The sequence below is a fragment of the Trichechus manatus genome, unplaced genomic scaffold (genome assembly GCF_000243295.1).
Source record: "Trichechus manatus latirostris isolate Lorelei unplaced genomic scaffold, TriManLat1.0 scaffold00250, whole genome shotgun sequence".
NCBI classification, from domain to species: Eukaryota; Metazoa; Chordata; class Mammalia; order Sirenia; family Trichechidae; genus Trichechus; species Trichechus manatus.
The window spans coordinates 677,970-702,153 of record NW_004444186.1 but is presented as its reverse complement, the minus strand read 5'-3'; the positions used below and the strand labels follow the sequence as shown (position 1 = coordinate 702,153).

The 24,184-nt window shown below is 44.0% G+C and overlaps 1 protein-coding gene across 3 annotated transcripts in view; it reads right to left on the bottom strand.

The window, feature by feature from the left end:
• Positions 1-201: 201 nt before the first annotated feature.
• Positions 202-24,184, bottom strand: part of LOC101360029 (acyl-coenzyme A thioesterase THEM4) — a 43,395-nt gene continuing 19,412 nt past the window's right edge. Inside the window, exons 3-6 of one of the 3 annotated variants that reach the window (XM_023724577.1) lie at positions 17,148-17,307; positions 16,450-16,560; positions 6,923-7,047; positions 202-2,921 (exon numbers count right to left, since the gene is read on the bottom strand). In XM_023724577.1, coding sequence (XP_023580345.1) covers positions 2,881-2,921; positions 6,923-7,047; positions 16,450-16,560; positions 17,148-17,307 — 437 coding nt within the window. In that variant the 3' untranslated portion in view covers positions 202-2,880. Of the gene's footprint in view, positions 2,922-6,143; positions 6,431-6,686; positions 7,048-16,449; positions 16,561-17,147; positions 17,308-24,184 lie in introns of those variants that run through there. The other 2 variants (XM_023724578.1, XM_023724576.1) reach the window with 2 other exon arrangements.

Genomic DNA, 24,184 nt, shown 5'->3' with positions numbered 1-24,184 from the left:
CCTCCTGAGGTTAGCTGATACGGGGTCTTTCTGGTCTGGCCAGCCCCTACTCATTATCACAAATCCTCAGGTCTGGAGATTTTAGATAATAAAGACACCTTGATTACTCAGGAAACTCCCAGGGTTATCTCTCGGGAACCAAGGACAAAGACCCCCCCCCCAAAATTTTTTTTTTTTTGGGTAAGGTGAATCATTACTGCACAAAAAGAGTGTGAGAAGTTCTGCTAGAGATGGGTACAGAGGCAGGGAGTGGATGTAGTCTAAAAGAACCTGTCAGAGAAGGCAAGAATGGAAGAAAATGAAACCTTTTCAAGGTATCTGGTTTGGGCAATTTTAACTTCATCTAAGCAATAATATATATAAGACCTAAAAAAAAAAAAATACTTATCACAAACATAAGACTGATACATTTACTATCACACTTAATCTTAAATCCACAATTAAGATGAGGAATAAGCCAATTCTGTAATTCTGAACTAGTCATAGTAGTGCCAGACCAGGGAAACTATCAAAACAAATTTTATTTACTTTTCTGAACCATAAAATCCCTAACTTATTTTTAGTGATTTGAACATATTTTTACAATGCCAAACTTGTTGTTTCCACCATAGAAAGTGTTGTATGCTTGGCACTGAAGAATATGTTTGTCTAGGGTTCCACGATGGCCAGTTACTAGGTAGAAAAATAATTGGGCCTCACAGCTCCCCAGGATGGAGGGAAGAGCCAGGGTCCTGAGAAGGTCATGGGGTGGGAGACACAGGAACGTGGGAGAGATGCACTTCTTTGACACAGAACTAAAGGTTTTTTTTGACTTCCTTTTGTTTCATCTCGCCTTCCCATTAGAGAAACACCTTCATCTTATTTTACATTATTTTTTTTATTCCTCCAACAATGTATTTCTGTGCCATGACTGTCTTTTTATTGGGCCTCTCAAACATTGAGAAACCCAGTGGTAGGAGCAAAAATTCACTGCCTGGTTATGTTTGGACTGATAGTTCGGAGATGTTTTAACACTAACAGCATCAATTTCTAATCTTCACTCAAAATATCATTTGCCACCATGGTACAGAGGGGGAAATGGGCGATGAGGAATTGGTCCATTGGGCTATGCAGCAGGCCCATGATGGAGGGGAGCTGGTGACAATTGTGACCCCTCTTTTCCTCCTCCTTTCTGACTGTTCAGCCACCTTTTCCCAAATCTACGCATTTATCAAAATACAACCTGATGGAGGCAAGAACGCCAGGGCTTGGTCAAGCCTAGGAATACATCTGCTGCAAAGCAGGGAGACCAGTTTTTCCTCACTGGCTCTGAGGAAACCTGTGCTAACAGCTACTGAGCTTCTTCCTTAGTTGGCCTTATTCAGAGTCTCACTCATACACTGCAATGTACCCTGGTTGCGACCAAGCCAGTGTGAGAACGGAACCTGGAAAAGTGGACAGAAAGATAGCTAGGAGCAAACTTAGAAGAAAGAAGAAAAAATGGCCGTTCGGCACATTCTTTTCATTAGGTTCTTCTGCCTGGAAGGTCTGGCATGCTTTAGCAGCTTTGCAAGCCTGTTCCAGTACAGCAAAGGATAAGAGTAAATACCTTCACCGTCTGAACTTCCTCTCTGCCAAGCAAATGAAACTAGACAGCAATGATGGCTCACTCTGTGGGCCTCACGTTTTTAACACGCTTGGTTTCCATGGAAAGCAAGCTGTGGGATAAAGCTGTTAAAAGTGCCTGCTCTCTCTGTAGTTTTGGGATTGGACGGAAGGAAGACTGGGAAGAAAGGGCAGCTGCTGCCAAACATGTAAGCTGCAGAGCTGCGAGCCCAGCCACCTCCAGGGCACTTTTCCAAGCTCTCCCAGAGTTTCCAGAGAGGAGGTACCGCCAGCCTCACCTCTGCAGGGCCCTTTCTGCTGCATCCTTTCTTGCAGCTCAGGGACTGCAGGTGGGCAACAGCTTCCAGGATTTGAGTCTTCCTCGGGCTTGGTCATCCTGGGGTCAGTCTGCTCTGGCAGTGGAGGTCTCCCAGCGGATCTTTTGGCTGCGGAAGGAGGACTGGCGAGGGTACCACAAAGCTGTCCCTAACTTATTAGGTTGAGCCACAGGAAACTGTCAACATCCAACCCTTCTGACCTTTAAAAATGGTGATTTCATATGATTGAACCTAAACTTTCAGTAAGGGTAAAGCAAGTGGAACCCAAAGAATCTACTGTCTGTATTTGGAAGCAGAATCTACTTCTGTGTTTTCTAGAACATTAGTCTCCCAGTTCACTGTCAGTCTTGTCTAAGACCCCTTCAGTGATGATAAGCTATGCTGTTGGTAAGACATAGCAGCGTACGTTACGTTAACAGCGGTCAGTGGATTAATCCCTAGAATCCTAGACATCAGATTTGAGGTATCCATACCTAGAGGACCTAGCTTCCTAATCTAGCCCAAAAGATTCATCTGTTCAGATACAACAAAACTCTGTAATTACAATGCACAGGTACAGAGACATACATACACCCAGATATTTATGCCTTCTTTCTACCATGTCTAAGTTTGCACTAACCGTTTTTTTTACGAACTTTTTCTCTAGTCTGCAATGGAGCAGACCTCAGGCTGATGCAACCTTAAGGAGCTCATTCAAATCTCAGGAGAACTGGACACTTATCCTAAGGAGACACAAACAGCTGCTGATACTTTCACAGGGAGGGCTTCTGTGTCAAAACATTGGGAGTGGAGACTGAGTTCCTGGAGCTGTGTTCAGAGGACGGTTGGGGAAGGTTGATGTTAGCAGGCTTCTCCCTGCAGGGAACGCGGCTGTGGGCGAGAAGAGCGGAGTGCAGACGATGCTTCTGGAGGAGGGAGAACCTTGGGCAGAATGCTGTGGAATTCACCAGATGCTCCTCTATACCAAAGTTTTACCAGGCTCCAGCTTTATAAATAAGCCTAAACCCACAAAATAACAGAAAACGATCATCAGTCATCTGATTTCCACCTGAAGGGACACTCTAAGAGAAGACACACACAGAACTACAGGCAGACAGATGGACGTTTGACTTCAGTCTGTCCACCTGTTCTCATTTTCTTCAGTCACATTAAGAATCAACTTCTGACTGTCTCAGTACTGTACTGCCTCATCCTGGGTAACCGGTCCTCTCTCATTTGGCCATTTCACGCTGTACTGCCACTTCCATTAGAGATATGGAAGTGGCTGGAGGCAAGATGAAAATTCAGCCATCCGGCACCTTTACGATATTGAAAAATTTAGGGAGACAGGAGGTATAAACCACAGCCTGGAATGGAGTTTTTATACTGACTGTGGATTCAAATTATTCACGATTTCCCTCTTGCTCCTTTAAGCCATCATTCCTATAAACAGTTGATACTTAGGGGAAAAACAGACTTCTTAGACAAGACACATAAAGTACTAATCATAAAGGAAAAAATTTAATAAATGCAACTACATTAATATTAAAACCTTTTGTTCCTTAAAAAGATACCTTAAAAGAAATAGACAACTTACCTACTAGAAGGAGGTATGTGCAACTTTCATAACCAACCAAAGGACTGATTTAATATCAACTACATAAAGAACTTCTATAAATCAGTAAGAAAATAAGAAAAACCAAACAGAAAAAGAGGCTGAACACATAGATAGTAATTTCACAGAATGGGATAATATATATGGTCAGTAAACGTACGACAAAGATGCTCAACCTCATTCGTGATAAGGAAATACAAATCAAGATCACAATGAGATAGCATTTTATAACTATTTGATTTGATTGACAAAAATCAAGAAGTCTGACTTTCGCAGTTGCTGGAGAAGAACAGGGATCAAAAGAATCTCATACATTGCTGGTGGGAGTGTAATTTGGTACAACTTCAGAAATCAGCCTGATATTCTCCTGTTAAGCTGAACACTCACATACCCAGAAATTCTCCTCCTAAGTATGTGCCAAGCTCTTGCCCGTGTGCACTACCAGGAGACATGAACAATGATGTTCACAGCTCTCCATTCACATAGCCAGGGCCCATCGTCAGGAGAGACGACAGACCCACTGTGGTACAGCTACACAATGAAATACCATACGGCAGTAATATGAGTCCACTCCCAGCCGACAACATGGATGAGCCCCAGTTAATGTAAAGCTGAGTGAAAAAAAATCAAGTTCCAGAAGAACACATATAGCATTTCTTCTATACAAAACACAACAACATATTCTTTAGGCATATATATATTTTTGATGAAACTAAAAAAAAAAAAAAAAAAAAGGGGCATAAAGGAATGAAAAATAAAATTCCAGACTGTAGTTACTTCTGGGGTGAAAGCAGGAGGAGATGGGGGTGGTATGTGGAAGATATTAGTAAGATTTTGGTTCTTGTTTGTTCATAGGCTCTAGTGTATCTATCATTAATTTAAAATATAAATACGTTAGTGAATGAATAAAGGCAAATAAAAGGTGACATTCATGTACTAATAATAACTGTGTGTCCTAAAGCAAGGATTAGGATTACTCCAAACCTGTGTATCTGAGGGCCATTAAAATAAAAAAGAAAATAAAGAAAAACACTGGCTATCTAACTCAACTTGTCTAAGTCTGAAGCTAATGAAGGTGGGGCTATGGTGGCCCCTGTCTGCACAGCCCTGTGAGAGCCAGGAGCCGTGCAGCGGGAGCCGGGAGCCGTGCAGCGGGAGCCGGGAGCCGTGCAGCGGGAGCCGGGAGCCGTGCAGCGCTCACAGTAGGGCGGGGAAGCAGGTGCACTCCGCGAGCATTTCTGTGTATGCATTTCTGGTAAACTGCCTATAGAGATCTCCGAAAGAAGGGACCTGAAAACAGGTCTCCAAGACAACAATAATATGTTGAGATTTCTTTTCTCATTTTAAATAGTAAATATTCACTTTTGTTCCCAATTTTGTATTCTTTTTCTTAAAGTGAGCTTCTTAAATTGTGCAAGCCTTAGGACCCCTAAAACCTTCCACCCCTGGTAATGCAGTCACCCAACCACATTCAAATGGTACAAAAGGGCATACAGTAGAATCTCCCTCGCAACCCACCCAGTCCCCTTCTGAGGCAACCAATATTCATGTGTGAAACTTGCCTGGGACAATCTATGCATACATATATTACTTTTTGTTGAAATAATTTCAAGCTTACAGGAAAACTGCAGTAGTACGAACAACTATTTTCCCCGAACCACTGAAGAGTAACTTGCCAAGTATGTGCCAAATGACAATACGTGTCAGTTACTCATTACAACATTATTTGTAAGGTAAGATTGGGGAAACATAAATGTCCAATATTTCTCATTCCAATCCAACACCAGAGTGGATGCTAGTTTTCTCTCATTCATACCTGGAACTCCCTTTTCTGACAGTCGATTTACTTATTTTTTAGCCCTCCAGTATGTGCCATCCATCCTCCCCTGCAGGGACTCTGTCTTAAGTCATCCATTGCTGCTGTGTTATTATTAGAAACACCACAAGTGGAGGGCTTCAACAAAGAGAAATTTATTCTCTCATAGTCTAGCAGGCTAGAAGTCCAAATTCAGGGCATCAGCTCTAGGGGAAGGCTCTCCTCAACTCTGGAGGAAGGTCCTTGTCATCAATCTTCCCCTGGTTGAGGAGCTTCTCAGCGCAGGGACCCTGGGTCCAAAGGCCGCGTGCTCCTGCTCTTCATTCTTGATGTTATGAGGTCCCCAACTACCTGCTCCCTTCCCTTTCCTTTCATCTCTTGTAAGATAAAAGGTGATGCAGGCCACACCCCAGGGAAATTCCCTTTGCATTAGATCAGGGATGTGACCCGGATACATCCCACCCTAATCCTCTTCTCTTGTGTCATTAACCACAGGCAGAGATTAGGATTTACAACACACAGGAAAATTACAATCACAAAATGGAGGACAACCACACAATACTGGGAATCATGGCCCAGCCAAATTGATACACCTATTTTTGGGGACACAATTCACTCCATGACAGGCTGTGACACCCCACGCCACTCTCCTTCCTTCCGTGCTTGGGCTCTGACACCCCACAACGGGCCACACCCCTGTGCAGATGTCCCTCGCATGCGCCTCTAGCTCTGCACTCTGCTGGGCCTTCGATGCCCTCCCTCCAGGTAGCCTCCCCCTCCATCTCTGAGCCGACTGTGCCTAACCCCACCTAATGGCTTTGGAACACATTATTCAGGAATGAAGGAAGGCATGAAAGGGAAAGAGGAAGAAAAAGGGGGAAAAGAAGGAAAGGAGAAGATCACAGGGAGGATCCCTCCCTCTCCTCACCCTGATGATGACATGCCCTATTCACCACCCTGCACCTTGCATTTTCCATTCAATCTGTATTAGAGACTGCTCCAGATCATACAGAAAGAGCTTCCTTACCCTATTCTCCGGATGACCTGTAGTCCACCTAACCAGCCTCCTACTGATGGACAGCTAGGTCTTCCCGCCTGCTGGTAATGCAAACAACACTGCAATGAGTGACGCGCGTACACGGTCATTTTGCACACGTTTGTATAAAAGCCAGGTGCTGTCGAGTCGACTCTGACTCGTGGTGCCACCATGTGCATCAGAGCAGAACTGTGCCCACAGGGTTTTCAATGGCTGATTTTTTGGAAGTAGATCGCCAGGCCTTTCTTCCACAGTGCCTCTGGGTGGACTCTAACCTCCAACCTTTCAGTTAGCAGCTGAGTGCCTGTTAGTAGACCTGTTGGATAAAGTCCTGAAACTGAGTCAAAAGATACACGACTTTGTAATTTTGATAGCTAATGGCAAACAACCCTCTACCAGCAATGTATAAGAATACCTTTAACTTGTTCTTCGCATGACAGGGAGTTAAAAATTTATGGGCATGTGTGGGTTATAAACTAAAACAAAAGAAAAAAAAAATGATGGGGAGAGAGACAGAGAGCTAGCTAGACAGGAAGATAACAGCAGCTTCTTACCTGTTCCCTCTGTGTATACGGTCTTCTCATCAACACTTTGAATATTACAGGAAACAAAAAGTTTCCTTCCTTCAATTTTATCCAGTTGGGTATTTATCACACCAACAGAACACAGTGGCATAGGCCTGCAGGAGGAAAAACATCCGTTTTTCATCACATACTTGTAACACTGAGAGAGAATCCAGTCCATGATGAGGGGTGGAAATGTATGCTACTTGATGTTAATGGGCGTGGACTGCCTTAGAGAAACCATGCCTCCCCCACCAGGTGGCCCCTGGGCATACTGAAGCACACTGCCCTTCTAGGTGAGGTTGAGAGAGACTGCCGGCCATCTCAGCTCTGTGACGGCAGACTCTTTGCAGGTCCAGAGCAAAGTCGGAAGGGAGCTGAAACCTTGAAAGATCTGAAGACAGGGCCACACGATGGTCCCAGTCGGCTACGCTCAGTCCTTTTGTCACAATAAAAATTTCTCACTGGTCCTCTTCAGAGTAACTGACACCCTGCACTGGTGTCATCAGAAAGACACCTGATATCAGCAAATTGGTGGTGACAGCTTAATGTGTTAAGTCAGTGCTTGCCAACAGAATTTTCTATGGTGATGCAGAAACGTTCTACATCTGTCCGATATAGTAGCCACACATGGCTACTGAGCACTTGAAATGTGGCTAGTGTGAATGAGAAATGGAATGTTTAATTTAAATTAATTTTATTTAAATAGCTACCTGTGACTAATGGCTACAGTCACCAATGGGAACCCTGGAGATTTGGGTACCATAATGAAAAGAACTGCTCTTTAAAGATGAAACTTCAGGTGGCAGAGAAATAATGTAGAGGAGGAAGATGTTTCTCGTGCTCCTACAGTACCACCACATGGATGAGAAAACTACTCCAGGTGGGAAGAAAGCTATCAGGGTGATTGCCTCCCTGCTGAGTTTTTGCTCCTGTGATCTTTTCTTATTCCCATCAGCCTTTCCCGAGCCTCAAGATGGAACAGTGAAGCTTTCGAAGAGCCAGCTTTTGGCTTTGATAAGTCTGTTTTTTTCTTTTATTTTAAAGTTTTGCTCATACTTTATTATCACCTGTCTGCCTCTAATACAAATCTAAGTAAGTCGTCTAGCAAAACTGGATTAAGGAAAATTATCTACAGCCTGTTTTTATGCTAATAAAACTAATCTGTGCCTAAATGTGAGTTCCATTTAGAAAATTATACTCTATGTAGTTGGTATATTATGTTGAGCCAATTTAAGATTTACTAAGACCCAGGGCACATCAAGTGTTCTTACCTGCCCAACATCTCACTTTCCTACCAACATTACCCCTTCATTATCTACCCCTAGCCCTCAACTCTCTCTCTTTCACACAGTCACACACCCCCTTCTTTGGAGAATCACCTCTCCCCCATTCTTAGCCCATGTGGGTTTACTACAGTTGACCCCACCCTCTGACTCAGTCAATCCTGGGGCTTTCAATGTAGTCCTCAGGGCTCAGTTCTTTTTCTGCTGTGGCTGCTGGGCTTGCAAGATACACGCCTGGCTGGTGGCCACTGTGCCGCCACGTGGGGAAAGGCCCCCTGAGGATGAAGCAGATGCAGAGGAAAGCGTGGCTGAGACACGGAAACACTGGTAATAGTGTCGCTGGGCTTCTACATCCATCACGCCGGACTTCTCAAACACAAAAGCCAACATGTCCCCTTTCTCTCTTAGGCTAGTGTGAGTTAGGAGTTCTATCCCTTGCAATGGGAAGAGTCCTTGATTACTAGAGGCTAAGAGAAAGGGTCTCAGAAAATACAAAATAATATACCAATTATGTAGAGTATAATTTTCTAAATGGAACTCATATTTAGGCTCAGATTAGTTTTATTAGCATAAAAACAGGCTTTAGTTTTAATTTTCCTTAATCCAGTTTTGCTAGACAACTTAGACTTGTATCAGAGGCAGAAAGGTGCTAATAAAGATATGAGCAAAACTTTAAAATAGAAGAAAAAAACAGAGAGAGACTTATCAAAGCCAAAAGCTGGCTCTTTGAAAAGCCTACTTTCTGGCAAGATACCAAAAAAGAAAAAACAATTCACTGCTGTCGAGTCGATTCTGACTCACAGTGACCCTATAAGGCAGAAATAAAACTTCCCCATAGGGTTTCCAAGGCTATAAATCTTTACGGAAGCGGACTCCCACATCTTTCTCCCACATAGCAGCTGGGGAGTTCGAACTGCTGACCTTTGGGTTAGCAGCTGAGCACTTAAGCACCAGGGCTCCTCTTCTGGCAAGATAGATCAAGAAAAATGAGAAAGCATAAATAAATACTATTGGAGCCAAAACAAACGTTAACTATAGATTTGGAAGAGACAGAAAAATCGAGAATAAGATGAGTAACTTTGTGTCAGTAAATCTAAAAACAGATAAAATGGAAACATTTGCAGAAAAATCTATAACCATAGTTGACGAAAAAGGATGATAAAGTTTGAACAGTTGGAAAAGAAGACATTGTGAACTGTTCATGTGAAGACTGTGGAAATGGCAAATGTTCCGTTACCTATTTACCACAGACACAAAAAGACATGGACCCTGGAGGACAGCGGAGCCACTCAGGAAGCAGCCTGGGTCTCTGAATCACTTCATGGGGGCAAGTCCCTCACTGACCTGGGACTATTATGTAAACGAATGTCAACTGGTTTAAGCTTGTACAATGTAGGGATTGTTACAGCAGCTACTGTTACACTAATCTACCACAGATTTTTAAAAAATTCCCTTATTTTCGACATCTAATTTAATGTGGCCAGAGAACATGCCCTGTAAGATGGTGATTCTTTACAATTTATTCAGATTTGCTTTATGGAGCAGCATAGGATCAACTTTTGTAAATGTTCTGTGTACTTGGGAAAAAAGTATATTTTTTTCAAATTACTACGTGTAAGGTTCTACACCACCTCTCGTCAGTTTGTCGCACTGTGGTGGCTTCTGTGTCGCTCTGATGCTGGACGCTATGCCACCACTATTTCAAATACCAGCAGGGTCACCCGTGGTGGACAGGTTTCAGTGGAGCCTCCAGGCTGAGAGAGACTAAGAAGAAGGACCTGGCAGTCTACTTCCGAAAAAACTGGCCAGTGAAAACCATATGAATAGCGGTGGAACGCTGTCGATACAGTGCTGGAAGATGAGCCACTCAAGTTGGAAGGGTCTCAAAATACGACTGGGGAAGAGCTGCCTCCCCAAAGTAGAGTCGACTTTAATGTGGATGTAGTAAACCTTTTGAGACCTTCATTTGCTGATGTGGCAAAACTCAAATGAGAAGAAACAGCCGCAAACATCCACTAATAATTAGAATGTGAAATGTACGAAGTATGAATCGAGGGAAATTGGAAGTTGTCAAAAATGAAACAACACATACAAATCGAGATCATAGGCCTTAGTAAGCTGGAATGGACTGGTATTGACCATTCTGAATTAGACATTCACATGGTCTCCTACGCTGGGAATAACAAAATGAAGAGGAATGGCGTTGCGTTCATCTTCAAAAAGAAAATTTCAAGATTAATCCTGAAGTACAACACTGTCAGTGATAGGACAACAACCATAAGCCTACAAGGAAGACCAGTTAACATGACTATTATTCCAATTTATGCCCGAACCACTAAGGCCAAAGATGAAGAAACTGAAGATTTTTACCAACTTCTGCAGTCTGAAATTGATCAAACATGCAACTAAAATGTATTGGTAATCACTGGTGACTGGAATGCAAAAGCTGGAAACAAAGAAGAGGATCTGTAGTCAGAAAATACGGCCTTGGTGACAGAAACGAGGCCGGAGATCGCAGGATAGAACTTTGCAAGACCAATGACTTTATTCATTGCAAATACCTTTTTCAACAACATAAACGGCAGTCCAGATGGAAAACACAAGAATCAAATTGCCTACATCTGTGGAAAGAGACAGCGTAGATGCTCAATATCATCAGTCAGAACAAGGCCAGGGGCTGACTGAGGAACAGACCATCAACTGCTCATATGCAAGTTCAAGCTGAAGCTGAAGAAAAGAAAAACAAGTCCATGAGAGCCAAAGTACGACCTTGAGTATATCCCACCTGAATTTAGAGACCATCTCAAGAATTGATTTGACACGTTGAACATTAATGACCGAAGACCAGATGAGCCGTGGGATGGCATCAAGGACATCGTACATGAAGAAAGCAAAAGGTCACTAAAAAGACAGGAAAGAAAGAAAAGAGCCAAATGGATGTCAGAAGAGATACTGAAAACCGCTCTTGAACACAGAGCAGCTAAAGTGAAACAAAGAAATGATGAAGTGAAAGAGCTGAACAGACGATTTCAAAGGGCAGCTTGAGAAGACAAAGTATTATAATGACGTGTGCAAAAACTTGGAGTTAGAAAACCAAAAGAGAAGAACACACTCAGTATTTCTCAAGCTGAAAGAACTGAAGAAAAAATTCCAGCCTTGATCTGCAATACTGAAGGTTCCAATGGGCAAAATATTGAACAATGGGCAAAATACTGAACAATGCAGGAAGCATCAAAAGAAGATGGAAGGAATACCACAGTCACTGTACCAAAAAGTACTGGTCAACGTTCAACCATTTTAGGAGGTAGCATATGATCAAGAACCAATGGTACTGAAGGAAGAAGTCCAAGCTGCACTGAAGGCATTGGCAAAAAACAAGGCTGCAGGAATTGATGGAACACCAGCTGAGATGTTTCAACAAACGGATGCAGCGCTGGAGGTGCACACTTGTCTATGCCAAGAAATATGGAAGACAGCAACCTGGCCAACTGATGGCAAGAGATCCATATTTATGCTTATTCCAAAGAAAGGTGATCTAAAAGAATGTGCAAATTATTGAACAATATCATTAACATTATAAGCAAGTAAAATTTTGCTGAAGATCATTCAAAAGTGGATGCAGCAGTACATCAACAGGAAACTGCCAGATATTCAAGCTGGATTCAGAAGACGATGGGGAATGAGGGACATAATTGCTGATGTCAGATGGATCTTGACTGAAAGCTGAGAATACCAGAAAGATGTTTACCTGTGTTTTACTGACTATGCAAAGGCATTCAACTGTGTGGATGATAGCAAATTATGGAACACTGCGCAAGACTGGGAATTTTAGAACACTTAATTGTGCTTCATGAGCAACCTATACGTAGATGAAGAGGCAGCCATTTGGACAGAAAAAGGGGATACTGTGTGGTTTAAAGTCAGGAGAGGTGTGCATCAGGGTTGTATCCTTTCACCATACCTATTCAATCTGTATGCTGAGCAAATAATCTGAGAAGATGGACTATATGAAGAAGAACGGAGCATCAGGACTGGAGGAAGACTCATTAACAACCTGCAATATGCAGATGACGCAACCTTGCTTGTGGAAAGCGAACAGGACTTGAAACACATACTGATGAAGATCAAAGACTACAGCCTTCTGTATGGATTACATCTCAAAACAAAGAAAACAAAAATCCTCACAACTGGACCAATAAGCAAGATCATGATAAATGGAGAAAAGATTGAAGTTGTCAGGGATTTCATTTTATTTGGATCCACAATCAATGACCATAGAAGCAGCAGTCAGGAAATCAAACAATGTATCCCACTGGGCAAATCTGCTGCAAAAGACCTCTTTAAAGTGTTGAAAAGCAAAGATGTCACTTTGAGGACTAAGGTGCACCTGACCCCAGCCCATGATATTTTCAATTGCCTCATATGCATATGAAAGCTGGACAATGAATAAGGCAGACCAAAAAAGAACTGATGCCTTTGAATTATGGTGTTGGAGAAGAATACTGAATATACCATGGACTGCCAGAAGAACAAACAAATGTGTCTTAGAAGTACAGCCAAAATGCTCCTCAGAAGCGAGAATGGTGAGACTTTGTCTCACATACTTTGGACAAGTTATCAGGAGGGACCAGTCCCTGGAGAAAGACATCATGCTCGGTAACACAGAGAGTCAGTGAAAGAGAGAAGCCCTGGTGGCGCAGTGGTTAAGAGCTCTGCTGCTAACCAAAAGGTCGACAGTTCGAATCCACCAGCTGCTCCCTGGAAACTCTATGGGGCAGTTCTACTCTGTCCTATTGGGTTGCTATGAGTTGGAATCGACTCAATGGCCAACGATACTGAGTAAAAGAGAAGAGGACCCTCAATGAGATGGACTGACACAGTGTCTGCAATGATGTGCTCAAGCATAGCAAGGATTGTGAGGATAGTGCAAGATGGGGCAGTGCTCCGTTCTGTTGTACATAGGGTCGCCATGAATCAGAACAGACTTGATGGTACTAACGACACCAACAAGGCTCTAAATATGTTCAATAAACGATGTTTCTTATCTTGTGATGTTTAAATCTTCTCTTTTCTAATGTTTTTGTCTGCTTGATCTATTGATAACTGAGAAGAGTGTGCTGGAATCTCCCACTATAACGGTGGATCAGTCAATTTCTCCCTATAGTTTTATCAATTTATTAAAATTTTTTTTTTATTTTACTTTACATGAAGGTTTACAGATCGAGCCTAACCCAGCTTCTCATTAAGCAATTAAAAAAATATATATATTGTTTTGTGATATTGGTTGCCAACCCCATGACATGTCAACACTCTCTCTTTCTTGACCTTGGGTTCCCTGTTACCAGCTTTCTTGTCCCCTCCTGCCTTCTTGTCCTTGCCCCTGAGCTGGTGTGCCCATTTAGTCTCGTTTTGTTTTATGGGCCTGTCTAATCTTTGGCTGAAGGGTGAGCCTCAGGAATGACTTTATTACTGGGCTAAAAGGGTGTCCGGGAGCCATAGTCTCAGGGTTTCTCCAGTCTCTGTCAGACCAATAAGTCTGGAGTTCTTCTTTTTTTTTTTTGTGAGTTACAATTCTGTTCTACATTTTTCTCCAGCTCTGTCTAGGACCCTCTACTGTGATCCATGTCAGAGCAGTCGGTGGTGGTACCATCATCTGCTTGTACTGCACTCAGTCTGGTGGAGGCTGTAGTACTTGTGGTCCATTTGGTTCTATCAATTTTGCTTACGTACTATGAAATATTATTTTATTAGGTACATATAGATTTAGAATTGTTGTGGTTTGTTATTGAATTGAATCTTTTATTATGAAATACGTATGGACCACAGAGCATAAAATATTTATAGGAAAAGTTTGCTGACCCCTGAAATAAACTAATAATATTTGCTAGGGGAAAAGAGTCCTTTTCTACAGAATGCCCTTAGTAGGATGTATCTGGCTAAGGATTACTTACAGTAAATAAACAGAATCTATGAAGCAGCCTCCCTGAAGACTGTCACATAAAGTCACTCAACTCTCTGGGACATAAAATGGAGATGTTTTGTAACTTAAATGCTCCCTACTGTGTGAGGTAATAACCCGTAAAACCTCACTTGGAGACCTCATCTATTGGACTCTGTTCTTAGGCTCTATTCTGCCCCATTGTTCTCCTTCTCTATTCCTGTGCCAGAATCCATGCTATTCCATTGATTGTAGAGGTATAGCTTGTATGGCTGAGGAATAGATCATGCTGAGCTTTGTTTTTGATGGATACTGTACTGTAATGGGTTTCTCTTATGTGGCCTTTCTGGCCCTGGCTTTGCAATTCTCTCAAAATGATTGGCTGGGCTGCAATCTGCCAAGTGATTGGTAAGTTTACTATCCACATAGCCAATCCACCAATAGGACTGGCTGGTTTACGATCCTGTTAGGAAAGCCGCATCTTGAAATTGGCAAGGAGTTTTCCTATGTAAGTGGCCGATCTCACAGAAAATTTTTTGAACTTCTCGATCAACAAGAGCCTGGAAAGGAGTGCGTCCTTTGACCTGGGGTCCCTGTGCTGAGAACCTCCCACACCCAAATAAAAATAGTCTGGAACACTGAGCTGATAACACAGAAGAAGCCCAGAAAGGACTCTGCAGCAGAGCCAGCAGCAAGAGGCCTAGAAAGGAGCCAGTGGCGGAGAGAGCAGTGAGGGTAGTGCCAGTGGGCAGAGCTGGCACACAAAGTGGAGCTGGGCACCTCTGGGCAGGAGGTTGCCAGTAGAGCTTGGTGCCCTGTAAAGGGGAAACAGCTACAGTTTGGGCCCATGCAGGCAGACGCCTGAGCAGAGGAAGCGGCAGTGTAGGGGCCAAGTTGGCCTGCCTTTGGCAGTGGCAGGCGCCTTGGCTGTGCTGACAGCTGTAATATTGAGGCCAAGAAGAGGCTGAGAGGAGGCCCGTCCTGAGGGGGCCGGGAGGGGGCCTGTCCAAGGGCCAAGAGATTGCCTGCAGAGGGTTGGGCAGACACTGTACAGAGGTTGTCCGTAAAATACTTTTGCCTTGAGAGCTGTTGTAATGCTGGCCTAACCCAGGCGCTGGCCAGGGCTATCCCAGAGCTGCTGGTTGAGAGTAGACCTGTAAGCACAGGGGGCCAGACCCAGCCAGAAAAAGTTGTGGGGAGAGAGAGAGAGAGAACGCAGCCGTGCCACCCCTGACCTGAGCTGATGACATGCCTGCTGACACCTGATCCACGGTGTACCCACCCAGTGACACGGAAATGGACATGACTAATTTGGGAAGGGTGAGCGGGTCCCCTTTCAGACACAACTGGATTCCTCTCCTATGATGCTGAGTGGGGTACTCGTGGGGGTGGAGGGCACCAGTTCACCTCACATCTGTTCCTGTTGTTTCCTGTCTGCCTTCTCTGAACAATCATAAGGCCTTTCAATCGTCAACATTTTGTAAAGTGTCTATGTGTGTGACCTAATCGGATCAGACAGTAGAGTCCATGGGGACTAAGGGGACACACCAGCCCAGGGGCAAAGACAAGAAGGCAGGAGGGGACAGGAAAGCTGGTAATAGGGAACCCAAGGTTGAGAAGGGGAGAGTGTTGACATATTGTGGGGTTGGTAACCAATGTCACAAAACAACGTGTACTAATTGATTAATGAGAAGCTAGTTTGTTCGTAAACATTCATCTAAAGTACAATAAGAAATAATTAAAAAAAAAAAAAAAGTAAGAAAACAGATAGCAGAGCCCTCAGCCTGCCAGTCTCATTACTGCCTGGGATTTTGAGTATAATCTGAGTATTTACGCACACAGTTTAGATACAAAGTTCAGCTTGCTGCCCTGTTATTTTTCTGTGTGAAGTTATGTTAAACCCCTAAACTGGATATTGGTGCTCCGCCCTGATCACAGAGTTAGAAGTGTATGGGAACTTACGGCCCCTCACAGTGGCCCGTACCCTATGACTGATGTGTGAGAGAGTCTCAAGACCTCAGCTCCCTTCCTTGGGGTAGGGACAACTCTGAGGTGCAAATCTCACTCCCGAGTTCCCATGCGTGATCAGGCTGGAGCTACCCTCTGTAGGACTCTGAGAGCTCAACCTCGGTGGCCTTCATCCCCTTCCCTGTCCTGCTTCTCCCACCGCCTTGCTAGTGTCCCCGGGGAGCACTCCCTGAAGAATCAATTGCGCACAAATCTTCACCAAGGTTGGCTGCTGGGGAAACCGACCTATGACACCTAAGGAGAAGTGAGAATTTCCGTGAATTTACCTTTTAAAATTGATGCTGAGGTTAGCAGTCATGACAGCTCCCCCAGCTAGCATCGCATGCGTACCAAGAGTGGTATCGATCAGGGTCACAAGGGCACCTCCGTGGAGGAAGCTAGTTACAGGAAGGGGGGAAAAATATTTTCAGAAGTTCTGGTAACAGAGAGTCTCTCTCTCTCGAGAGAAAACTCACCCAAGCATCTCCACACATTTACTTATGAAAGCTCCACGTGGCTGTGTTCAGGGTACTGAATGTCGGATAACACCGATGTATCCGAACTGATTTTGTTCACAGCATAATAGTGTAGTCTTCAGCATTTGTAATAAATCTGGAACTTAGAGCACAAGCAAGCACAAAGGTAAAATATAATTCTGAAAACCTATATTTTGTTTTTATTAAATAAATGTGTATTATACACATTCATTGTTTAAAAATTTGGGAAACGCAGATAGCAGAAGACAAAAGGAAAAAAAAAACCGTAAGGCCCACAATCCTACACCTAGTGACAACCACCGTTAACATTTTAATGGTATTCTCTCAAATTACACTCTATTGCCCTATGCGTTTTTCATTGAATAATACAAGCATCCTTCCATGTCAATAGATACACAGCTACATCACCACTTTATGGCTTTCACTGTAGTCCAAGGATATGCAGAGAGGGTATTTCAGATTCCACACTTCTAGGCTATCATTCTTACCCAGGTATTCCTTGTAGGTAGAGACCTCCTTGAAACAGGCAAACTATTCTTTTCTCATCCTTACTCCAGAACATGGCATATTCAAAGCCCAGGCCATCCTCAAAGCTTCTGGGGAAGAACTTGGCCTGTGATATTTGTTCTTCTTTCACAGGTATTGAGCCTGTAGGGAGATAAGAGATGGGCAATGGCACAAGAGAAACAGGTTTTAGAGAAATGCCGTGACAGAACTAAGTGCCTGCACCTGCTAGAATCCCAGGCCAGTGGTTGTTGATTAAAATCTCAACTGGCAAATGGAAGGGAATAGTGGGGTCCCAAAGAAACAGAATATAGTAGGACCTTTGCCCTTGGGAGTTCATAATCTAACTGGGGGAATGGTAAACATAAATGAAATCAAAGCAAAGACGCAGTCACACATGGCCATCAGAGAATCCAGCAGATAAATGCTGAGGGTAGGCTAAGCAAAACGGCAAGGTGCAGACAGAAACTCTTCTTGGAATAAAACCAAACCAAGCCTGATGCTGTGGAATCTACTTTGACTCACAGCAATCCTACGGGACAGAGCAGAACTGCCCCAAAGGGTTTCCAAGCAGTGGCTGGTGGATTCGAACTGTTGACCTTTTGGTTAGCAGCTGACTGCTTAACCACTGCACCACCAGGGCTCCCATCTTGGAATAAGTGTGATTTAAGGGAAATGAATAAGGTAACAGTAAGAAGTTTCTTCCTGATGGGCATGAGGTTAGCCTGAGCAAAAGACAGTTATCATACTGAATAGAAACTGTACAAGTTCAGCTTGCTATTCCATGTGATTGTGATTCTAAGCCTACAAAACGGGAGTTAGAACCATTGTTGTTATTGTTGGGTGCCTTCGAGTCTATTCCGAGTCAAAGCATCTCTGTATGACAGCACAGAACTACCCCACAGGGTTTGCTAGCCTGTAACATTATGGAGGAAGCTTTGGTGGCACACTGGTTAAGTGCTCCGCTGCTAACAAAAAGGTTGGTCGTTTAAACCCACCAGCTGCTCCGAGGGAGAAAGACTTGGCAATCTGCTTCTATAAAGATTACAGCCTTGGAAACCCCACGGGGCAGTTCTACTCTGTCCTATAGGGTCACTGTGACTTGGAATTCACTCAAAGGCAATGGGTAATCTTTATGGGAGCAGATTGCCAGGTCTTTTTTCCCACAGAGCAGCTAGTGGGTTTGAACCACCAACCTTTTGGTTAGCAGCCGAGTGCTTAACCACTGTACCACCAGGGCTCCTTTAGAACCATCAGAGGTCATGAAATCAAATTAGCGGGCTGTAACCAGCCTTTAAAAGAAACAGAATGCATCATGTAAATCCAGAGCCAGTGCGAGTGTGCTTGCTCAGATGCTTTCACTATACATTGCACACAACATGTGTGTACTGGGTTATGATTCAACTATAGGTCGCTTCACAATCAAGACTGAAACCTACTGCTCCAAAGGAAGGGTATATTTGTCCTTTCATATTTATTTTAACATTGAATTCCCAAAATGCTTAGCTTTTTTTTTTTTTCAAAAAGCTCATCACGATTTGCCATGCATAATATTGTCTGAGTTCCTTTTATTGCTACAGATTTATATTTACAAACTTGGAAAAAGATATGAGATGAGTGGATTTGGGAAAAGTGGGGAAAGGGAACAGGAGGATATCTTTTAAGGCCATGAGCATCCCGGGGGCAGGCACCTTGCCTTTTAAACTTTGCATTCAAACAATTGTTAAATACATTAGTGACTTAAAAGACCAAAAAGAGAAACTTAAAATTGGGATCAGTATTATCGCACAGTGGAAAGAGTCTTGGCCTGGAAGTTGGGAAAATTAAGTTCTTGGTCTAGCCTGGCCTAGAACTTGCTGCCTGCTCCATGCTTCATCCACACAATAAGGAGATAGATCCAAATAACCTCTAAGATCTCATCCAACTCTGACATTCTGGGACTTGAGGATAAGATAAGCACCAAACCATTCAAATTTTTTACTTTGGATAGGAGTTCACAATTTCATCAAGTACAACTCTTAAATGCTTCTGGTAGATAATAAAAGTCCAAAAGGAGCTTGAGGTAGGTACAGGTTAACTACTATCCCACAGAGGTTGCTCCTTAAAGCAAGTCTCGGATCAAATTCCACCACACATACAGTCATTTATTAAAAGAGAGAAAGAAGTAAAAGAAAAAAGAAAGAAAGAATCACTAGCAAGTAAGCACAAAGCAGTAGGCAGACCTGCTCTATAAGCCTGATGGACTGTCCATTCTTCTTCCTTCCAGACTCCAACCTTTTGGGCATAAAGAGTTGAGGCAAAAGTCAAGATTCCAGAGGCAGAATTTCGCTGCCCTTACAGTAGACATCAGGCAACCAGAGATCCTCATAAACCAATGGCTGAGCACAGGCCCTTTTAGGGATCAAGCCTCACACCAGCTTAGGCGGGCAGGCCACAAGCCTTCTTAGATTCTTATATCCTTCAGGCAAGGGTAGGAGGTGTCTCTAAAAATCTCAGCTAATCTAAATAGCTTAAATAACTTTACCTTCATTAATGGCAGCCCATTTCTTACATTCATCATGCTAATTAACAAGCCACTAATTTGATACATACGCACAAACCCTTTTCTGACATTCACTGTGCAAAGCAGCAAAACCTCAGCTGTTGACTGAGATAGAGTGTTGACGGGCAAGTAGGAGATACCTCACGAACGGGGCCTTTCTGGGAGAATGCTGGCTGACCACTCCTGCAATATGGAATCTTCCTTAGGTCAACCGACTGCCCTGAGAGCGGAAGCTTAAAGTAAGTGGCTTACCCCTGCCGTCCCACTGTCTCTGCTAAAGGAGTTAAGAGAATTACAGACATAATACATCTGCTATGATTCCCTTCTACACATTCTTTGGCATTCAAAGAACTTTTTAACAGTTTAAGCAACTTGGTTTCTTTCCTCTTCTTCTCTTCCAAAAGCCTATCGATTTGAGTTTCCCTTTTTATTTTCCATCTCTCACTTCCCTCTTTGGCAAGTCTGAATGCTCCCCCTTCATCTGACACTTTCGCATCTCTCTAGGGAAGCAGTGAAGACCATACATGATGACATACTACTTAAGTTGTCTTCTCAGGGCCAGAAGGATGCAGAGACGCTGTGATTTTACCTGATGCTGTTCCACGACCCAACGTCTAGCCAAAAACAGAACTGATTTTGCCTCTTCTTCCATCACCTTCATTATAATTTTCTTTTTTTAAAAAATTGTTAACCTCTTTGTGCCTCAGCTTCCTCATCCATAAGAGGGAATAATAGAAACTCTTCCACGGAGTTGCTGTGAACATTGCATCTGACACATGGTTAAGTACTATAGATTCTTTATGTCAGTAAACCTACAATGCATTTGTCTTATTTGGAGGTATTCATTAATTCAACAAACGTTTACTGAATTCCTAAGATATTAGGCATTGTGTTAGGCACTGGGGAACTCAAAAGTGAGTAAGAAAAGATCTCAGTTCTTAAGGAGCTTACAGTCTGGTGGGGGCCCAGAGACTTAAACAGATAAGCCTAATACAAGGCAGTAGGTGAAACACTAGAGGACATAGGACAGGACACTGTGGGAGCACACAGGGACAGCCTGGGGCCTCCGGAACATTGTCACCTTAACCGAACCCCTTTAACAATTGACAGGTTATTTGAATATTTGAGTAAAAGTCAACCAGGTCTTGGAGGTAAATGGGAAAAGGACCTCCCCCACCCCCCAAAAAACCCCAAACCCGCTACTGCCAAGTCAATTTCGACTCATTGTGACCATATAAGACAGAGTACAAGTGCCCCCTCCCCCACAATAGGGTTTCCAAGGCTGTAAATCTTTACAGAAGCAGACTGCCAGATCTTTTGCCCATGGAGCAGCTGGTGGGTTCAAACCGCCGACCTTTTGGTTAGTGGCTGAGCACTTAACCACTGCACCACCAGGGCTCCTTGGGAAAAGGACCTTTCTGGCAAAGGGGACAATAGAAGCAGAGTTAGAGGAGGAAGTAACACCGTGGATGCAAGCTAGGGAACCTACGGAAATGCAAAGCTGAAGGTGAACAACGAGGCCAAGGATGCAGGACCCAGATCCGGGACCACCTGCTGCGTTAAAGAACGTGAAGTTTTAGCGCAATACGGTGACTAGCTACTCAGAGCGCAGTCCATGGGCCAATGGCACCAGGGCCATCCCGCGGCTTGTCAGAAATGCAGGATCTCAGGCTCCACCCCCGACTGACTAAGCAGAACTTGCATTTTAACAAGATTCCCAGGAGCTTCATATTCTTGCTAATTAGCATGGTAAAGTCTGAGAGGCACTGGTCTTTTAGACCTGGTCTGACAGATTTGCACCGTGAATCACTCTGCCAGCTGGGTGCAAGGAGGGATCTGCGGAGGGATAAGAATGAGACAGGAGATGAACTAGAAGACCGCGGGAAAGCGACACAATCTATCAGGATCCATCACCAAACTTATCTGCTGGGTGGGATGATTCTCTCCAGCAATGTTCAACTACACGAGGGCCTGTGCAAAGAAGGGATGGCAGATGGTTGGATTCATCCAGGGTTGGGGGTTTTCCGAAAGTGGGCTAGAGAAATTCAGATACAAGGGGAAGACGGGACAAAGAGAAAGTAGAGGACTCAGTTGACTGAAGTCTTAAAATGAGGTCAAAGAGCTGTTTCTGAGGGGCCCTTGAGCAGGTGAGCTGGAAGGACAAAGGACTGTGGTCAGAAAACAGCATGTCTAAATGTGTGCATTTGGAGGCTGTGCCGTTTCTAAGGGTAACAAGGCTCAACACGTCCATGGGCGTGTGTGGCTGGGGTGGGGCAAAGAAAAGCTCACAGGTCACGAGGAGGCAAATGAACCGACGAGCCAGGGCGTGGGATGCTGGAGCTGCTGAAAATGGTGAACGGGGCTGGGCAGAGGGGAAGACAGTTAACCAGGTGCTCAAACACTGAACCCACAAGGGAGACATTGGCAGATACAGCAACAAAGAGGGGACAAGGGGAGGGTGATGAAGTCAGACGGCACAAACCTGAAAGGAACGGGGGATGACCTAAGAGGAGGGGGAGGTAATAGTTTGGAAGCCACTGTGTGTAGCCAGGAGGACCTAAAATACCTTCCGATTCTGAGAGGATCAGATTTCAGTAAAGTGGCGGTAGGTAGGCTGGATGGGGCAATTAGCAAAAACCGAGTGGGGACGGAAGCCTGGAAAACACTGGCATTGAAGGAGCAGGTGGAAGAAGGAAAAAGGGAAGACTGGTCAGCGAGGTTCAGGAAAGCCAAGGAAGAAGGTTCCAGAGAATGAGATCAACAGTGAGGTCAGCAAATGCCCAAGGAAGGTGGCATTTAGGTCACTGGTGCCTTAAGTGAAGAAATTTCAGAGAGCTGTTAGGGCAGAAGCCGGACTGTACAGGGTTAAGAACATTCAATTAATTGTGTGATATGGTAATTAGTGAGAATGGAATTAGTAATGGCATGCAAATTACTCATTTTTTTCCTTCACTTGAAAAACAGCTAAATCTTATCTCTCTGTATTTCTTTATATTCTATAAAGAAAACTCATAAACTCCATTGTGTTTCTTGGATACGGTAATTTTATTTTTGTTTCAGTCATTCCTTCAACAACATTCAAGTATGGGTGATGCAAATGAATATACATGCTAGGCTGCTAATCAAAAGGTTGGAGGTTTGAGACTACTCAGAGGTGCCTCAGAAGAAAGGCCTAGCAATCTACCTCCCAAAAAATTAGCCACTGAAAACCCTATCGAGCACAGTTCTAGACACACATGGGTTCACCACGAATCACAGCCAACTTGATGGCAACTGGTTTTTATTATGAGGAAACTGAGGCACAGGAAGGTTAAGTAACTTGTCCAAGGTCCCACAGCTTGTCGGTTGTGGAGACAAAACTGGAGTCCAAATTCAAATTCTCAACCATTAAATTCAGCAGTCATCAGCGTTTGGGTCCCCTCTAAAGCCACAAGACAGGACGAGATGACCGACAAGCACAGAGAAGAAAGGAGTACCAAGGACGGAGAGCTGGGGACACCCGAACACCGAGAGTTTGAGAGGATGAGGAAGAACCGACCAAAGAAAGTGAAAATGACAGACCAGTGAAGAAGGAGAACTTTGCGTCCTGGAGGCCGAGTCAAGAAGAACGAAATCGCCGTCTGTGTCACAGGCTGAGGGAGGCCACCGGTACCCAGCGTCTGACGGGAGCGGGGTCAAGGGAGACTGGGAAGTGCAGTGGTGGCATGTTTGCATGCTAATGCGGAACATTTAGCAAAGGTAGATTTCAAAACGGATGGAATACAGTGCGCAAGCAGAAGGCGTGGGCACTGCATTCAGGACAGGGTGGAAGCAAAAGATGCAGGGAGGAGGCTGAATGAGGCGGTGGCAGCCTGGAAGTTCTCTTCTGATTGCTTTTATTTTCTGTTAGTGAAATAGGAAGTTAGATCAACTGAGAGTGAATGGGTCAGGGCGGTGCAATGGACTCCTTCTTTGTGGCCTTTCTAGCCATGGTTGTTTCCTACTTGGAGAATAACTTCCTCCTCCCAATCGTTTTACCAGTACAAAACAGTCATTAACAATTAGTCCTTCTACAGGGCAAAGGGAGCCCTGATGGTGTAGTGGTTAAGAGCTACAGCTGCTAACCAAAAGGTCGGCAGTTCAAATCCACCAGGCGCTCCTTGCAAAGTCTATGGGGCAGTTCTACTCTAACCTACAGGGTTGCTATGAGTCGGAATCGACTCGACGGCAATAGGTTTGGGTCCTTTTTATAGGACAAAGAGTCCTCAGGATGAGGTGACTCAGGTACCTGCCATTCAGACCTGCTGCAGGTGCCCATCTGACCTGGTCAGGTTCTCCAAAAGTCATCTCGGCTTCACCTTTTCTGGTGTCTGATAAAATTTAACTGAGAGAAGATTATTCCCTTGCTCTGAGCCTCAGGAGGTATCAGCATAGCAAAACCTTTAGGGAACTTTAGGTTCAGCCACTGTACCCCAGTCCAGCAGTGCCTCCCCCTTAGCC